This window comes from Heloderma suspectum, chromosome 2, assembly GCF_057233095.1.
Source record: "Heloderma suspectum isolate Gila_16-S chromosome 2, 16-S_ref, whole genome shotgun sequence".
Lineage (NCBI taxonomy): Eukaryota > Metazoa > Chordata > Lepidosauria > Squamata > Helodermatidae > Heloderma > Heloderma suspectum.
The window spans coordinates 125,416,644-125,433,566 of record NC_139459.1 but is presented as its reverse complement, the minus strand read 5'-3'; the positions used below and the strand labels follow the sequence as shown (position 1 = coordinate 125,433,566).

Here is a 16,923-nt window from a genome sequence, read left to right as displayed (position 1 = left end):
TGCGGGCATCCGATATAGGGGTGGAGTCTGATGGGTTCCCCACCACCACCACTCAGCCTGCTGGATTGGGGTCCGCAGACCCCTCCGGCCCTGCTCGCCACACTGCGCGAGCTGCTGGACAGCCTAGTGAGCTCTGCGCAGCTGCCCGGTCCCCTAGCAACCCACCATTTTGCGTAAAAATGGTGGCTTGTTATTCTGTGTAAAAGGTACCATAAAGCCACCATTTACGCAAGATTAGAAATGTGAATGGACCATTCACATCTCTAATCTTGTGTAAATAACGGCTTTACAGCCACCATTTTCATAAAACACCTTTTACACAGAATTACAAGCTGCCATTTTTATGCAAAATAGCACTAGGTGACTGGGTGGCCACACAGAACTTGCTGGGCACTCACCGGTCCATCCAGGAGCTCACATGGCAAGCAGGAGCAGGCAGCGGCAAGGGTTTGATGAGCGTGGATGGAGGTGAGTCCATCCATCCCTAATCCCTGTGCACTACGACCCAGTGGGGAGGCAGCTGCTGCAGGGCCGAGCCCCAAAATGGCTACTCACAACCACTTGCTCCACTGAGGCCACTGGATTCATGGCAGCCCATCTGGAGGACTGCGGGGGTTTGCGGGACAGAGGGTGGTTAGGGAGTGGTGAGGCTAACAATGCTGCAGGCCATGGTTCTTTGCACGTGTGATGGGAGCACATGGTGTGGTTAGTGTAACCACCATGCACCATGGTTAGCCTAACCACCCTTCCCCGTGTTATGTCTGAACAGGGCCCTTATGTTTATGGTAAGTAGATCTAGAGTGAGAGTGGGAGCAGGAAGGGTGAAAGGGGGAATGGTGTATTTGCATATGTGAGATGATTGGCTGAGTGAATGGGGTGGGGGTGAAATGATGTGTGCTATATAAACAGGGTGCTCTGCTTGTGTAGTTCAGATAGGGATGTAGATAAGGTTTAAATAGGGAAAAGTTTAAATTGGGATAGAGCTTGGGAAGAGGGAGAGATAGGGTCTGTGAAGAGGTAGATTGTAAAGAGATAAATTGTGAAGAGAGAGAGAGTGATTAGGATTTGTGTGTATAGGACTGAAGAAATTAAATGGGCCTATGTGTGAGAGGATATCTGTGTGTGTGTGTGTGTATAACTTTAAAAGCTTATGTTTGCTTTTTAAGTTACTTATTTACTGTTTGTCATCTTAGAGCTGTAATTAAAAAAGATTTCTTTATTTTATAAAATCCTATGCCTACTGCTCATGGCTACAATAGGGGCAACGTAATAGAGAGAATAAATAGGTCAGAATAAAGCCAGTGTGTCCTCACATCTCACAAATTAAAGTGGTTGGACCTGAGGTAAAGGTCCTGGTGGCAGTGTTACTGTTTCTCTGGGAAGGTGTTGCCTGTGGTGGGAAAGGCCTTATTAAAAAGGTATTCTCACTGGTAATGGGCACGAACACCACAATCATCATGTTGTGATATTTGCCCACCAATGCTAGAGGGAGCCAAAGAACTTGCCCTGGTCAAAATCTATCCCCACTAGAACACTCTCCTTCTAGGAATCATACATGAATTGTCTCTATAGGAGACAATAGGACTGCATGAAGTTTTGATATCCTGGTTTGCACAGCCATTGTGTGGAAGCAAGTCCCACTAAAATAGCCTGCCCCAACCTGGTACTTCCAGATGTTTTGGAATTCCCTAGGTTTGCATTCCTGACCATTGGTCATGCTGGCTGGGTCTGATGGGAGTTGAAGTCCAACACATTTGGACGGCACCAGGTTGGGGAAGGCTGCACAAAACTATTAGACCCACTTAAACTGTGTTCAGGATAGGGGTAGGTCACTGCCTTGGCATAACCCCCCCTTAGTGGTCTGGTTATGAACTCCCTATGCATTAACCATCCTGCCTCCAAATCACACAGATTCTTTACTGATAAATTAGTTCTTGTATGCTGATGTTTTAATGTGATCATTGTCCTCCCTTACCAGCAGTCACTCACTACTTGCATGCATCGAGTTAAAACTTTGACTTTGAGAGTATACAGTGAATTTTTAAAACCACCCCAAATAAATAACATCAGGAGAAGCATTCCAAGTGTTGATACCTGGTATTGTCTGTGCCATTGGCTCGGTGGTCAGGGCGGGTGCTGCACTTGGCTGCTGCTGGCTCGAGCTAACTTCTGGCTCTGTGCTAACGGAAGGCGATAGTGCCACATCGCTGGGGAGGTGATTTGGCACCGGCTGGAGGAGATCTTCGGCGGCTACTTGCTCTTCTTGCCCAGGGAGTTGCAAGGCTGATAAAGGAATGCTTATCGGTTTGCCAGCATTGGAAGTGCTGGCAGGCATCTGGAGGGCTCCCTGAGGGTTGACTACTGGGGTGCTGCTAGCAGGCCCTCCACTTGGAGAAGCCAGAGCTACTTTTGGAGGCTTCTGAGCTGCCGGCCTTGACATGACTGGTGACGAGGCAGAGACGCTTTGTAAGTCAAATTCAGCATTGAGCGGAGGTGACGCATGGGCAGTGGGCTTTGGTGCCCCAGCGTAGCAGGCCCCGGGATGAGCTTTTGGTTTTGACATCTGTGTCAAGGATAACGCAGGCCCATCAACGCCGCCTGTAATTTCTGCATTAGCCACAATGTAATAGTCCTCGGGGAGTTCTTGCTTGATTTTTTTGACTAATACATCATTGCTGCTGCCATCAACAACCTGAGAGCGGGAGCCTGAATGAAATGAGGAAATGGGACCTGGGCCCAGCCTTTTCCGAGAACTGGTTTGAGTTCTCGGAGGGTGCGGTTCAAAATCACTATCTTCATCTGTGACCGAGGATTCGCAGACCATATCAAAAAGGGTCGCTTCATCTTCGTATTCCTCCACCGTTTCATCTAACTCAGAAGGCTCACTGCAGAAGGAGAAATCGCAGGAGTCTCTGGTTCTGTTACAGTCCAGCTTTGCTTTTCCTGGTCTCCCGGAGTACCGTTCCACTGGGCTCGTTTGTGTGTCTGAGGGCACACCGAGGATACTGGGACTGTCTGAATTGAAGCTTCGGTTGTCTGGGAAACAGACTCGTTCCTGTGAACCAGCCCGACAGGTTGCCGTGAGTGGCCAATGATAGGCGTGGCCTGCACTACAGCCCCACATGGCGGTCAGGTTGCCATGGGAACCCTCGGAAAGTAGATGCTTAAGATTTGGAATGAGGCTGCAAATGGTCCCATGACTGTGGGCCCAGCTGACCAGTTTGGAGAGGTTTTCAGAAGAAGTATGAAGGCAGTCCTCCATGGTACAGGCTCAGCAGCTTGGTTCCTAGAGGAGAATGGAGGAAGGGTTACACTGGAACCAAAGTTTGCCATTGAACTTGAATTCAAATTTTACTTAGATACATTAATGCAGAAATGTTCCAGCCCTGTGCCCTCCCCAGGGGTCTCTACAATACACAATCTCTCTCTGCACATCTCACATACCATATCAAGAACACGCTGTCCATATAAGAGATTGACATTTTGGCTTACTTCTGTTTAGTCCTTTTTATTATTATTTGCTTGCCCAAGCTTTTCCTGGCTTGTAACTGATTATCGTGACGCTGCTCTGTTTTAGTGTTTCTTTTTATTGTTTCTTTTTATTTGTTTTTGTTGTACTAGTTGTAATTGTTTATTAATGGTGTATTTTAACAGTGGTTTTAATACTGACGTACGTAAACCATATAGAGATTTTATTATGTTAAGTGATATACAAGAATTATTAATAAAATAAATAATAAATAAAACACCCTCCTTTGAAATGTCTCCTTTCCTCCCATTTGCCAAACCTCTTGGCTGCATTTTATTTAATGCTCTTTGCTCTTGTGAGAATTCATTACTGTTCCAGCTCAATTTTATTTATTACTTCATGCAGAGCAGGAACTGTTTGAAAATTTGCTTTGCCTATATTATACACAACACAGACATAACTGCAGGTGACTTTTCTTTTAAAAAAAATTAATTTGTTTTAAGTCGCTTTGACGGTGCAATGGCATTCTCAGAAGAGAACATTAATCCTGGTTCTCTTATCAGGAGAGACTGCTGTAACAATACAACATCACCAGCAGGTGATCTAATAAACAGTGCAGAACGTTTCTTTCCAGCTTATGGTATTTTAATGAAGGGTTTTATTTTCCATTCACTAAACCATAGCACAGTGCCACATTCCTTCTATTCAACAGCCATCATACTGCTACCATTGACAAGTCTTCAGGGGGAAAGGGTTGCTGTTCCAAGTATGCAATCGTGTGGCTGCAGCTTCAACTGCCTACTCAACAGGTCCTGAGCAGACTGCAAACAGATTGGCTGGGTAAATTCCTTCTGCCACCTGAGGCAAGAAAGGACTAATTTCTACTGAAGGAGTATTAGCTTAGCGTTGGACTCCAAACAGACACACACAGATGTTTTGTAAAACTCTAGTAACAATGTCTCCCATCCATGCCTCAGTCCATTCCTCTCTTGCTCCTTGTACATATTAGGAATCTCATTGTAAAATAAATGTCTTAGCTAATCGCTGAACAATAAAAACCAACCAAACTCTCGTCTCATATGGCTCAGTCCTATGAGTCACTCAAGTGGCAGACAAATTGGCCAGATCAGGCACAAGGGGAGCTGGCATGACCTGTGGAACTGCGCCAGCACCCTACCATGCAGGGCTGGCATGAAGGGTAGGTGTGGCTGGGTACCTGCTGACGGCCCACAACGCTGCAGGGACCATTAACAAGAGCTCCCTGGAGTTGCTCCTCCCCTTCATCATTGCAATCTGCTTGTTCACCTGCCTCTTGCTTTAGCCCAGAGAATGGTGGTGGTGAGAAGGAGGAGCGAGAGATGCCACAGCCTCCTTGCTCAGTGGCTCTCTGCCTATCAAGCTAGCAAGTGGGAGCGATGATGGGAAAGAGGAGGAAAAGCAGCAATAGTGGTGACCAAGTAGACTCACCGTGGGAGGGGGCTCACGGAGGGTGTCTTGCTCAAGGGCCCTCAAAAGCTTGGAACCAGCAGTGCCACCATGGAGTCACCAACATATCACAACCATGTAATGCCCACATTACACACTACTTTAAGGCTTTAGCTATCATGATGAGAGTGAAACTGAGAGGCTACATCAGGGGTCTTCAAAGCCTTTGGGCCCATGGGCACATCTGACATTTTTTTAAAGTGCTCTGGATGCCACCACAAATATCTGTCTGTGTGTGCATGTGTATGAATGTGCACCCTGTGTGTGTTCTACCCTCTGTGGCTTCTCTCTCTCTCTCTCTCCCTCCTCTCTCTTCTTTTCTCCTTCCTTCCTTGTGTCTCTCTAGCTCCTCTCTTTTTTTTCTTCCTTCTGCCCTCTCCTCTCTCTCTCTCCTCTTCCTGATTTCTCCTCCTCTCTCTCCTTCCTTCCGTCTGTCTTCTTATTTATTTTATTTATTTATTTATTAAATTTATTAATCGCCCATCTGACTGGTCACCCAGCCACTCTGGGCGATGTACAACCCACCATAAAACAATTTAAAACAATAAAATTTTACCATAATTTTTTTTTTAAATACCCTAACCCACCCCAAATGCCTGCCTGAACAACCACGTTTTTAATGCACGACAGAAGCTCATTAAAGAGGGGGCATGACAGAGTTCCCTAGGGAGGGAGTTCCACAGAGTGGGGGCCACCACAGAGAAGGCCCTCTCCCTCGTCCCCACCAGTTTAGCTGTCCTGGCTGATGGGACAGAGAGAAGGCCATCTGAGGCTGATCTTGTTAAGCGGCCTGTCTGGTGTTGCTGGAGGCGCTCCTTAAGATAGGCTGGGCCGGAACCATATAGGGTTTTAAAGGTCAAAACCAACACCTTGAATTTGGCCCGGAAAACAACTGGTAACCAGTGCAACTCCTTCAGCACTGGAGTGATGTGATCTCGCCGGCGGCTGCCTTTAATCAGGCGAGCCGCCACGTTCTGTACCAGCTGCAGCTTCCGAACCGTCTTCAAGGGTAACCCCACGTAGAGCGCATTACAGTAGTCTAAACAAGAGGAGACCAGGGCATGTACTACTGATGGGAGCAGATGGTCGGGAAGGAAGGGGCGCAGCCGCCGTATCAGATGGAGTTGATACAGCGCTGTCCGGCTCACTGTACAGCTGTTCTGGCTGCTCTTCCTTCCTTTTGTTCTCTCTCTCCCTCCCTCTGTCCCTCCCTCCCTTTTTCTTGCTCTCTGGCCTTCCTTCCTTCCTTCCTTCCTTCCTTCCTTCCTTCCTTCATCTCTTTGGCTCCTCTCCCCCCCTGGCTCCTTTTCTTCCTCTCCCCTTTCTTTCTCTCTCTCTCTCTGGTTCCCCTTTCTCTGTCCCCCATCTCTGGTAGGCCTGTCTGTCTGTCTGTCTGTCTTCCTTAGGTCCCTCATTCTCTCCCTTGTTCTCTCCATCCCCATGCAACTGAATGGAGCAATTTCCCCACTCATTTGCATGGGGTAAGAAAAAGCCTCCCTTCCTTCTTCTTGCTCTCGCTTTCTGTCTGCCTGCCTGCCTCCTCTTTTCCCTCCCTCCCTTCCATCTCCTCTTTCTCTCTCTCTCTCTCTCTCTCTCCTCTCCCTGTCTGGCTCCACTCCTCTTCTCCCTCCCCCTCTCTCTCTGGTTCCTCTTTGAGCATTTCTACACCAGCCTAAAATCCTGCATTGACAACAGGGCTTTCTGCTTCCGTTTTAAATGCAGGATCACAACTGACTCCCTTTACACGTGCTCCCTTTCCCCTCCTCCCCCTCCTTCTCCCCGTATCTGAGTCTTCCATTATCTTTCATTGATCTCACGCCTCTTCTTGCTGCTTTAACTCTTTTCACGGAGGAAACTGAAGCGGAACACAACTGGATAATTTGACAGCTCATCATCTGAGATCTATTTAAAAACGGAACAAAGGGCATTTAGTGCAGGAGGGTCACAACAGGGTCACTGTGTCATGTAAAGAGCCCGCAAACTTCTGTGAAGGAGCAATCTCAATCGCAGGATAAAAGCCTGGTGTGAAGGAGCCCTTTCTTTCCCTCTGGTCCCTCTTTCTTTCTTCCTTCCTTGCTCTCTCCCCATCCCCATGCAACTGAAAGGAGTAATGTCTCCATTCATTTGTATGGGGTAAGAAAAAGCCCAGCCCCCTCGCTAAAAAATCAGTTGGACGGGGGAGGGGCAAGTCCACACCCCCACCAAGAACCCTATTGTCTCAAGATAGCTCCATTGGCTTATATGGGGAGCGACTCCCACCTGCCAAAAATCGGCTGAAGGTGAGGAAAGCTCACCCCCCCACCACCACCTGTTGCCCCAAGTGACCTTGTTGTGGGGTGCACTTCACACATACCCCTCCAGCCATTTCTCAGCAAGGATGACTCCCCCCCCCCCCATAGAAGGGAATGGAAGAAGCACTCCATTAACTTGCAAAGGGGGAAAATAACTTGGCAGGCACCTCAACCTGGCATTTCAGTATCGGGGACCCCTGAGCTACACAGCAGGATAAATACGTTTGAGATTCTTTGCATATCAGTGCAACATAAGAAAAAGCATGCACATTTGCTTAATTTATAAAAAGTCACAGAATTCAGCTTTGCGTGGTGCAGAGTCTGGGTAACCTTGGCACAGATTGTTTTTAAGCAGAGAATAGTGACAGCCATATTATATGCAAGGGTTTCCTTCTCACTTGAAAGACTGTAAACAGAACAAAACCTTTTATCATTTTCAGCTAGGTGAGAATTACTAATTAACTGTTGCAGCTTACCAGATCAACAATATCGTGGACCCATCTACACATGAGCCTGGAAACATGGTCATTAGTTCAGGCAGCGTACCCTTAGATAATTAAGTAAAGGCTACGAAGGGCATTGTAATCCTGAAAACAGAAATAATTATGTACATGTTTCCTCTAACGTGAGCAGGTAATGAATTACATATTACCTATTCATTAGAGATTCTGTTGGGGGAAAATATGTTTCAGATAGAAGACCCTGTTACTTACATTCTTCTTGAGCAAAAGGAATAGACTGTACAGGGAGAAACAGACTAACAGCATACATGCACATGACGCAGCAGCCTGGGAACTCTCCCTCCCCCTTTATCCAGTATTTTAGGAGTTCTCCCACTGTTTCCAGTCTCAGGATATCCAGGGTTTAACGCAGGTAACTTAGGGCCTGTATGTAGCCTCTGGATCATCCAGGCCTGGTAAAAATACTAAGAGGCAGGCCTTAGTATTCTGCTTGTTCCATTCCAGTTCAGGCCACTGGCCTCAAGCTCTGCCAGGAACTGGATTTTGGTGCAATTATCTGGCTTTGACACCCGCTCCTTTAACAAGAGTCTATTAAGAGATATGTAAAGCAATGTCCAATTCCACCCTCTGTATGAGCCAAAGAGGTTGCAGTTAAGATGCTAATGCCTCTGGATGAGGAGTGAACAGCTGCTAAATGGGCCTTAGTGGTTATTGCATTGGCATGGACTGATAGCCAGTTAGAATGGATAACCAGCTAGAAAGTTCAGAGATACATTATGTATCTCTGAACTTCTGGAGAAGAGGAGGAAGTAAGTGTAAACTAGCTACTGTTCCCCTAATGTCTGAGATATTGTTACTACTATGGTATCCATGGGATCAGAGTTGACTAAACTGGGCCCCTTTGGACCATTTCTGATGCTTCCCAAGGTGAAGAGGACTTCCCTCTGAAACAACCAGGACTGAAGCCAGGGCAAAATGAGGCTTCATTACCAATTTGTGCTGGGAGATGCAGGGCCGATCTACATTGCATTTGCTAGCTCATCGAATTCGGTAGACTGGCAAGGTAAATGCCGTAGCATTAAAACATGATTATCTACACTCACCCTGTTTCCCCATTGCAGAACGTCATCGAATGCGCAAGGACGGTTCGCACTCGAGCGCTGTGCTGTTTTCCTGCTCTTAAAGCTCTCATTGGAAGAGCAGAAACTCTTCCTGTTTCTGCTGATACCCCGCCCACCCACCTCTTCCTCTATCCCTGTGTGTGTGTGTGGGGGGGGGGGATGGCGCGAGCATCCTGTTGGGGCTTGAAGCCCTGTGAGAATTTAGCACTCCACACACACCCCGCACGCCAGTTCCCTCAGCAAGAAAAGAAGGCAGCGCCTCTCATCCTCCCCCCATCATTGCTACAGCGGCAGTGGCGCGGGAGAGGCTGGTCATTTTCCGCATGTTTTCCTGGCCTTAGGGAAAACGACCACCTTGTCCCTTGCTGCCACCGCTGTAGCAGGTGGGGGTGGAGGGAAGAAGGAGGCACCTATCCTCTTCTCCCCCCACCCCAACCTGCTGGAGGCCAGGGCAAGAGGCTGGGGGTGTCTGCCAATGCTCTTTTCCTCACGCCAGCCCTTGACAGCCAGCGTGAGTCAGAGGGGCAGCAGCACCCAGCACTCGCATGGGGGGGGGTGCTAATGTCTTCGAAGTTTCGAAGCTTCACATCTTCGAAGACCACCCTGTGTTTGTCCCCTGCTCCTGAGATGATATTAAAATTGTCCACGGACATTTTTATTGATGTTAGCCCGTGGACACTGAGGACTGTCTGCCTGGATATGTGTGTGTTTTTCTGTCTGTGCAGCTAGCATGGATGGGACTGTGAAAACATTTATGCTTGCCTGGGCTTGCCCGGGCATGTTTGCGGAGCAATTGGGCTGAAGAAGCTACAATTCTTCGAAGATTCGCTTCTTTGAAGATTTGAAGATAACGCCTTAATTTTTTTTTAAAAGCTGAAGCAGGGGATAGAAAGGGGTAAAACTTAGTTTCATTTGAAGGGATAGAACACCCCCTGCTCAGTGCAGGAAGCCTGATTCCCAGGCGGTCTCCCATCCAAGTACTGACCGGGGCCTACCCTGCTGAGCTTCTGAGATCAGACAAATGCATGCACATCCAGCCCTTTGCTTGTTGCTGAGAAAACATTGAGTGCTGAGGAAGCTATGCAATCAGTAGCCAGAAGACGACATCGGGCCATCGAGAGCTGTGATTGGACAGGAGAGAAATATAAACACCACCATATATGGACAGGCATGGGAGGGGACTACAACCAGATATGGTAACAAACACTGAAAAATAGAGCACATTAAGGGGAAATACTGGGATATCAGGGTATTGAAAGCGGTAGCACGGAAGTGAGAAATTCCAGTTCCAAGTCAAGGTGGGTACTGTGTAGTGTGAAAGACGGGTGGTGAAACCTCACTGGAAACAAAAAAACCCATAAGGGTAGATCGACTTGCAGACATAACTCTTCTCCAAAGTTATGTTTCTCTAAAACACTGATTTTGAGGGGGGCGAGGAGGGAGTGCAGTTGAGTGACTGACAGGGTCAACTTCTAATCCTATGGCACATTTTACCAGGGGCTCCAACCACTGTGCTTTGGAGGAGGTAAGGATGGAACCATAAGATGACAATTCTTCCAATGCCACAGTGCTTCATTATGAAAACAGTGTTAAGCTGGTCTTTCATTATTATAATTCCCTAGCCCTTGCACTTATTCTTCTGAAACTTTGGCATTTTCTTGCCTGCAGAAACCTCTGTGTGCCATTTTCATAGAAATTACCCCAAAAACCAGAGGGAAAGGGAAGTGAATCACTTTCACCCTCCCAAACTTGAACACTCCCCTTCCACATAAACTGCTACACCTGTCCTTCTGAAACTTTGCAGGTTTCTAACTTACGGACACTGCTAAACTCTATGACATTTTCAGAGCAATGGTCCACAAAAAACATAGGTGGGATAAGCATATCCTCTTTAGGATACCTTCAATATGTCAAGGCTGCTCTGGCACAAAAAACAAAAAAACACCTGCAGGTATCATTCTGAAATGATTTGATCCCCTCAGATGAGGCAACTATCTCTGCAATTTTGATCCAATTCTGCCAAGAAATAAAAATGTTATCATCGGTTCCCTTAAAAAAAAATAAAATCACAATATAAAGGCAAGTGGCACAAAATTCCCTGCACCTACTTTTCTGACATTTGGCAAGCATAATCTCCTCCTAAGAGGACACTAACCCTGCAAATATCATCCAGACATGACCAAGAGATTGGATGATAACTTTTTATTTGTTTTTTATTTTCCCATGATAGTCAGTGGGAGGCACAAAGCCTCAGGTTTCTGAATCTCAACTTGGGTTTGGTATCCAGGTGAAAGCAGACAGCCTCTGAATTGGTCTGAGCAGAAACAGGCCATTTTCCTAAGCCTGGAATCAGGGTCTGAATTGAATCTGGGAGCCGGTGCATACCTGTAGTGCCAACCTTCTCCTAGCCTTGAATTGTGTTCCTACAAGCCAGGTGCAATTGCTGGAAAGAGAATGAAGTACTGATTTGTTAAAGATAAACATTCATTCATAATGTCTACTCTCCGGTTGGAAATACACACAAGGAATAGACTCACCAGAGCACAGCCAGGAAGTCTAAAGCAGATTGGGGAACTGAACCTGGATCTCTTCAGGTATAAACCAGAACCTTAACCACAAGGCCATCCATTTATCTGTCTAGAGAAAGGGTGGGGGAGTGGAGAAACAAGCATTGTAAGAGTCTGTTAGTCCAGTCTGAAGATTATTAATAGGTCATCAGGATGAATGTTTTTAGCCTGGCATCAGCAGCTGGCACACCTGCATCATGCTCCCCCACTGGTTGGAGAGAACACAAAACTTTTTCCCCCTGCCATAAAAGGGACCTACCCATGAGTAGGAAAGAACAGAATTCGGTCTTCAGAAGATAAACAGATAAGTCTAAATATATGGGCTTTTGATCAATTTTTGATATGTGGCTTGATACAATGAAGCTTCATCTTGTTTACACAGTCAGAAACATGAGTTATTTCAGAGACTGCTGATTCAAATGTCATTGCCCTAAGTCAGAAACCTTTGTTTACATGAGCAGCAAATTAAAGGATCTTTCAACCAGAGCCCTGTTGGGTCTTTCTCAGGCATTGCTTGCTTACACTGAATTCTGAAGCCAACCTTGATCATAAACAGTTTGCATAGGCTTATTTGCAATACTCGTGATCCATTTTTTGTTTTTTGATATTCTGTTGTTCCAGGAAGTACACCTGCCTTTCTTGTTGACTTGTACCATTTTCTCTGTGCTATAACCAATTTAGATGCATTGAAACATAAAACCCCAAGCATCAGAGGCCTAAACCCTTGTACCTTCTTGTAATTAATCATCATCACTTATAAAGCACACTTTTAATATATGTTCATTTTTAGAACAACCTCGTGAGTGAGGTCATTGGCACGCTTGTCTTACATTTTATTTATTTATTTAAAGCATTTTTACCCCACACTTTAGCCAAAAAGGATCCTAGAGCAGCTTACAAATACCAACAGTAACACAGTCCCTGCCCTTAGGCTTACCAGCTAAAATACATGACACAGAAGAAAAAAGAGATGGGGAAGGAGGAGGAAAAAAAGCAAGCTCATGCTCAGTTCTTACATTTATATTTCTTATCACCACCAGCTGGGATGGAAACTTACGTGCAATGAAGGAAGAGAGCAAGGCTTGCCCAGAGGTTTTTATTTTATTTTATCTATGACATTTGTATAGCAACCCACAACAAAGTCCTCTGGGCAGCTTATAATGTAAATACAAAGTAAAACACAAGACCATAAAATCAATAGCAGCATAAAAAAAAAACACCTCACAGCAGCCCCAGAATCATGCATTCATTCATTCATTCATTCATTCGTTTGTTTATTTATTTATTTCTATACCACCCAATAGCCGAAGCTCTCTTCAAACAGATTTTAAAACTGAGAGGCCCAGCCTACAAGAACTGGTTAAAATGCCTGGGTGAACTGAAGGGTCTTTGCCTGGCACAAAAAAGACCTCAAGGATGGAGCCAAGTAAACCTCTCTGGGGAGGCTGTTCCATAACCAGGGTACCATTATCAAAGAAGTATCTCTGTAGTACAGGAATGGGGAGCCTCTGGCTCACGGGCAGTTTGCAGGCCCTGAGGGTTCTCTATCCAGCTCACAAGCTTCTTCTGCTGTTATCTCAAAGAGGGTATTTAAAGACATTTAAACTTTAAATACTCTGCTCTTAAATACTGTGTGCTTTGAACTGAGCTGTGTTTTGCAGGCATGAATGCTGTTGCAGTGGGAGTTACTCCTGAGTAGCCATGCCTAGAATTGAGCGTTGGCTTGTGAGCTTGGTGGGAAAATGTCCAGATTGGTAGGAATTACATCTGGACCCACCCACTCTGTCCTTGGCCCTGCCCCTGTGTCCTTAGCCCCACCCACTGCTGGAATGCTGCCTTTGAGAGCCTTCCCAAATTGGCATTCAGCCCCGGGGCCAAAGAAGTTTTGTCACCCCTGCCCTAATGATTACCTGCCTGACTTCATTCAGTGCAGGGCACTCTGGTTGGGCCTCTGAAAAAGATCTTAAAGTTCAGGTAGGTACATATAGGAGAAGGAGGTCTGTCAGATAACCTTGTCTCAAGCCACTTAGGGCTTTAAAAGTTAAAAGCAGCACTTTAAACTGGGCCTTTAAACAAACGGGGAGCCAGTGCAGCTGTCAAAGCACAGGCATAATATGGCCAAACTGTCCTGTCCCAGGTAGTAATCTTGAGGCCCAATTTTGGACCAACTGCAGTTTCTGAACTGTTTTTAAAGGCAGCCCCACACACAATGCATTTCAGTAACCGAAATTAGAGGTTATCAGAGCATGGGTCATTGAGGCCAAGCAATCTCTATCAAGGTAAGGTCACAGCTGACATATAAACCAAAGCTGATAAAAGGCACTTTGAGCCACAGAGGTCACTTGAGCCTCTAATGACAATCCTGGATCGATAAGCGCCCCCAGATGGTGAACCTGATCCTTTAGGGCAGGGGCAGGCAACATGTGGCCCTCCAGATGATTTGGCCTACAGTTTTCATCAAGCCTAGTCAGCATAGCCAATAGTAAGGGCTGATGGGAGTTGTAGGCCAAAACATCTGGAGGGCTACAAGTTTCCCACTCCTGCTTTAGGAAGAATGCAGCCCCATAAAGAACCATTCACCCTGGTGGATGAACCAACCACCAACCAACAGTTCCTCCATCTCGTCTGGATTGAGTCTCAATTTGTTCACCCTCATCCAGTCCATTACCATGCCCAAGCACTGGATCAGGCCAGCCACAGCCTCACCTGCATCTAAAAAAGTGATAAAGCTGGGTATCATCTGCAAACTGGTGTACTTTAGATCAAATCTCCAGATGGCTTCTCCCTGTGGAACCACAAAGCACAACCGCCAAGGGGCTGAGCCGTAATCTCCCAGCACCATCTTCTGGAAGTGGCCATCCAAGTAAGAGTGGTGGCCTCCGGTACTTTGAACTACAGCTCCCAGCATTCCTGATCATTGGTTATGCTGGCTGAGTCTTATAGGAGTTGCAGTCCAAAGCATCTGGAGGGCACCAGGATGAGGAAGGATGGCTTAGAGATATCCTACGTGGTGGATTCATGCATTTATAAGTGCATGAATGTAATGGTGAATGGCATGGGTGGTGAATGGCATACGTATATGTGTGCACAGATGCATGTAGCTGTGTGTGGGGGCATGTTAGAGAAAGAAAGAGGAGTTTATAATTTTGCCCAAGAGAACCGATTTGCTAGGTCTGGTCCTGAATATACTGGATATTTGAAAATGGTTCGAGGTAGGCATTGCTTCCAATACTGCCCACACTCATTTCTTTGTCCCATCGTTGCTTCCAGTCAAACAGGTTTTGCAGGTTTCTGAAACAATATAAAAGCCTTCAAACCCTGTTTTCCAGAAGTGAAAGTGGGAGGAATGTACACACTATAAGCAATGACCCCTTTCAAACAGCCTTGAGAAGAAGAAAAAAAATCTAGGGCTGCAATCCTAAGCAAGTACCTTTGAACTCAGTGAGACTTACTTCTGCACAAACATGTTTAAGATTGTGCTGCACATTTATCATTGCAGTCTACCCTTTCAGTCCCAAATTTTTAAAACATTAGTTAAATGTTAAACTTAAATTATATCCCAAAGAACCAATTCAGGATTAACAAACACACTAAAGCAACAGGAGTAGTTTTGAACCTGCCTTTGTGCAGAAAGCTAGAATAGCACCCTTTCTGCCTCTGCCACCAAGATACTGGAGTATCCAGTTGCACACAGATGGTGGTGGTATCAGGTGTCTGCTGTACATTTACATCAGATACAATAAATAATACATACCTAATGTAAAAATATATCCGTTTTATTCTGTGACTGTTTACTAAAGACAGCACCACATGCATTACTGTATCTCAAACTGAATGCAGCTCATCTGACCAAATCCATAACTGAAGAGTGAATTAAATTTCCTTAGCAGTAATGCAATTACGTGTAATGACTGTTTATCTGCTGCTGCCTTTTCAGTTTCCTCTCCTAAATGTCTGGAAAATGTGAAAGCAATAGAATATGCTACCTGCTCAAATATTCTCCAGTAAACAATTGAAATGGGTCAAACTATGTGAAAATAAGACTTGTTTTTCTTTGCAAAGCCTCTGAAAATCCTGTCCAAAGACACAAAGAGAAACCATTTCATTATTAATGTATATTATATAACATGATTTCTGTTGCTCTGATATCACGTAAAACTCTGTACAGTACAATTATGAGTGTGGAGGAAATGATGTTGTTGCATTAGCTTTCAGAGTTTACTATATACTTTCACAGCTTCAGTGGGTAATAGGATAGAGGAGCGCAACACTCGAATAATGTCACATGACAAGGCCATACCCACCCAGTTTCTGTTAACAGAAACTTGAGTGTTGTGTTAATGATAATTGGAAACAGTTTGAAAGTGTAAGTTAATGATCTGAACATAAGACTTGCTACACAAGCATACCTACCGTATAACAGATACGCCATAAGAAGAGCCGGGCTGGGTCAGACCAAAGGCCTATCTAGTCCAGCATCCTGTTTGCCACAGTGGCCAACCAGACCCCTCTGGGAAGCCCAAAAGCAGGACATGAAGGCAAGAAGCCCTCTCCTACTGTTGTTCCCCACCAAATGGCATTCAGAGCCATGCTGTCTTCCTCTGATCCTGAAGGCAGCATTTGCCATCATGATTAGTAGCCATTGATAGCCTTATTCTTCACTAACTTGTCTAATCCCCCTTTAAAGCCTTCACACCATCACACCATCTTGTGGAAGCGAATTCCATAGTTTAACTATGTGACATGTGACAACTTGCTGTTGTCTTTCCTGAATTTTCCACCATTCAGCTTCATTAGTTGACCCCAGTGCTAGTGTTATGAAAGAGGGAGAAAACTCTCCAAACTCCACACTATGCATATTATAAACCTCTATCATAACCCAACCTCCTTACTCAACAACAAAACCAACAGTCACATAAAATAGGGGTGCAGAACCTCTTTCAGTCTGAGACCGAATTCTATTTTGGAGAAGCTCTTGGGGGCTGCATTCCAGTGCAAAGGCAAAAGGGGCAGGGCCAAAAATACCAGCATCTTTTCGCTTCAAGCTCTTCCTGCCAGTAGGTAAGCCTTAGGAGAGCCAATTCAGCGTTTTAGAATGGGGAAAAACCACACAAAAACTGGGCAACCACCAAACAATCAGTAGTTGGGGGGAAAGGGGAGTGCCAGGGAAAAGAGGCAAGGCCTTCGGAGGACCCCTGGAAGGCCAAAATTGGACCGTGGGCCTGTAATGTTGGTCGAGGAAGAGCATGGGAACAGGAAGGGCCCAAAGTTGAACACCAGGATTGAGGGGCAAAAATAAAATCAAAGGACATACAACAACAGTGCTGCTGTGGATACAGTTTAGGAACTGAGCTGTATAAAGTCTACAAAATCTAAATGTGCACAGCGAAATCTAATCAGTCCAACTTATCTCAGCTTTCTTTCCTTTGCCCTCTGGCCCTAGGCCTGTGGTTTCAGTTATTATTGTTGTTAATTTTTAATATATTTTAATGTTTCAGTTTGTTTTGAAAAGCTATTTCCTTCTAAGAT

At 45.6% G+C, this 16,923-nt stretch overlaps 2 protein-coding genes across 2 annotated transcripts in view; both read right to left on the bottom strand.

Annotated features, from left to right (window-relative positions):
• KIAA1958 (KIAA1958 ortholog) overlaps nucleotides 1-11,439 on the bottom strand; it is a 46,967-nt gene extending 35,528 nt beyond the window's left edge. Inside the window, exons 1-2 of the mRNA XM_084834715.1 lie at nucleotides 11,365-11,439; nucleotides 2,095-3,286 (exon numbers count right to left, since the gene is read on the bottom strand). Coding sequence (XP_084690841.1) covers nucleotides 2,095-3,262 — 1,168 coding nt within the window. The 5' untranslated portion in view covers nucleotides 3,263-3,286; nucleotides 11,365-11,439. The remainder of the gene's footprint in view (nucleotides 1-2,094; nucleotides 3,287-11,364) is intronic.
• Nucleotides 11,404-16,923, bottom strand: part of HSDL2 (hydroxysteroid dehydrogenase like 2) — an 86,833-nt gene continuing 81,313 nt past the window's right edge. Inside the window, exon 12 of the mRNA XM_084834714.1 lies at nucleotides 11,404-11,464. The gene's annotated coding sequence lies outside the window, so the exon portion shown is untranslated. The remainder of the gene's footprint in view (nucleotides 11,465-16,923) is intronic.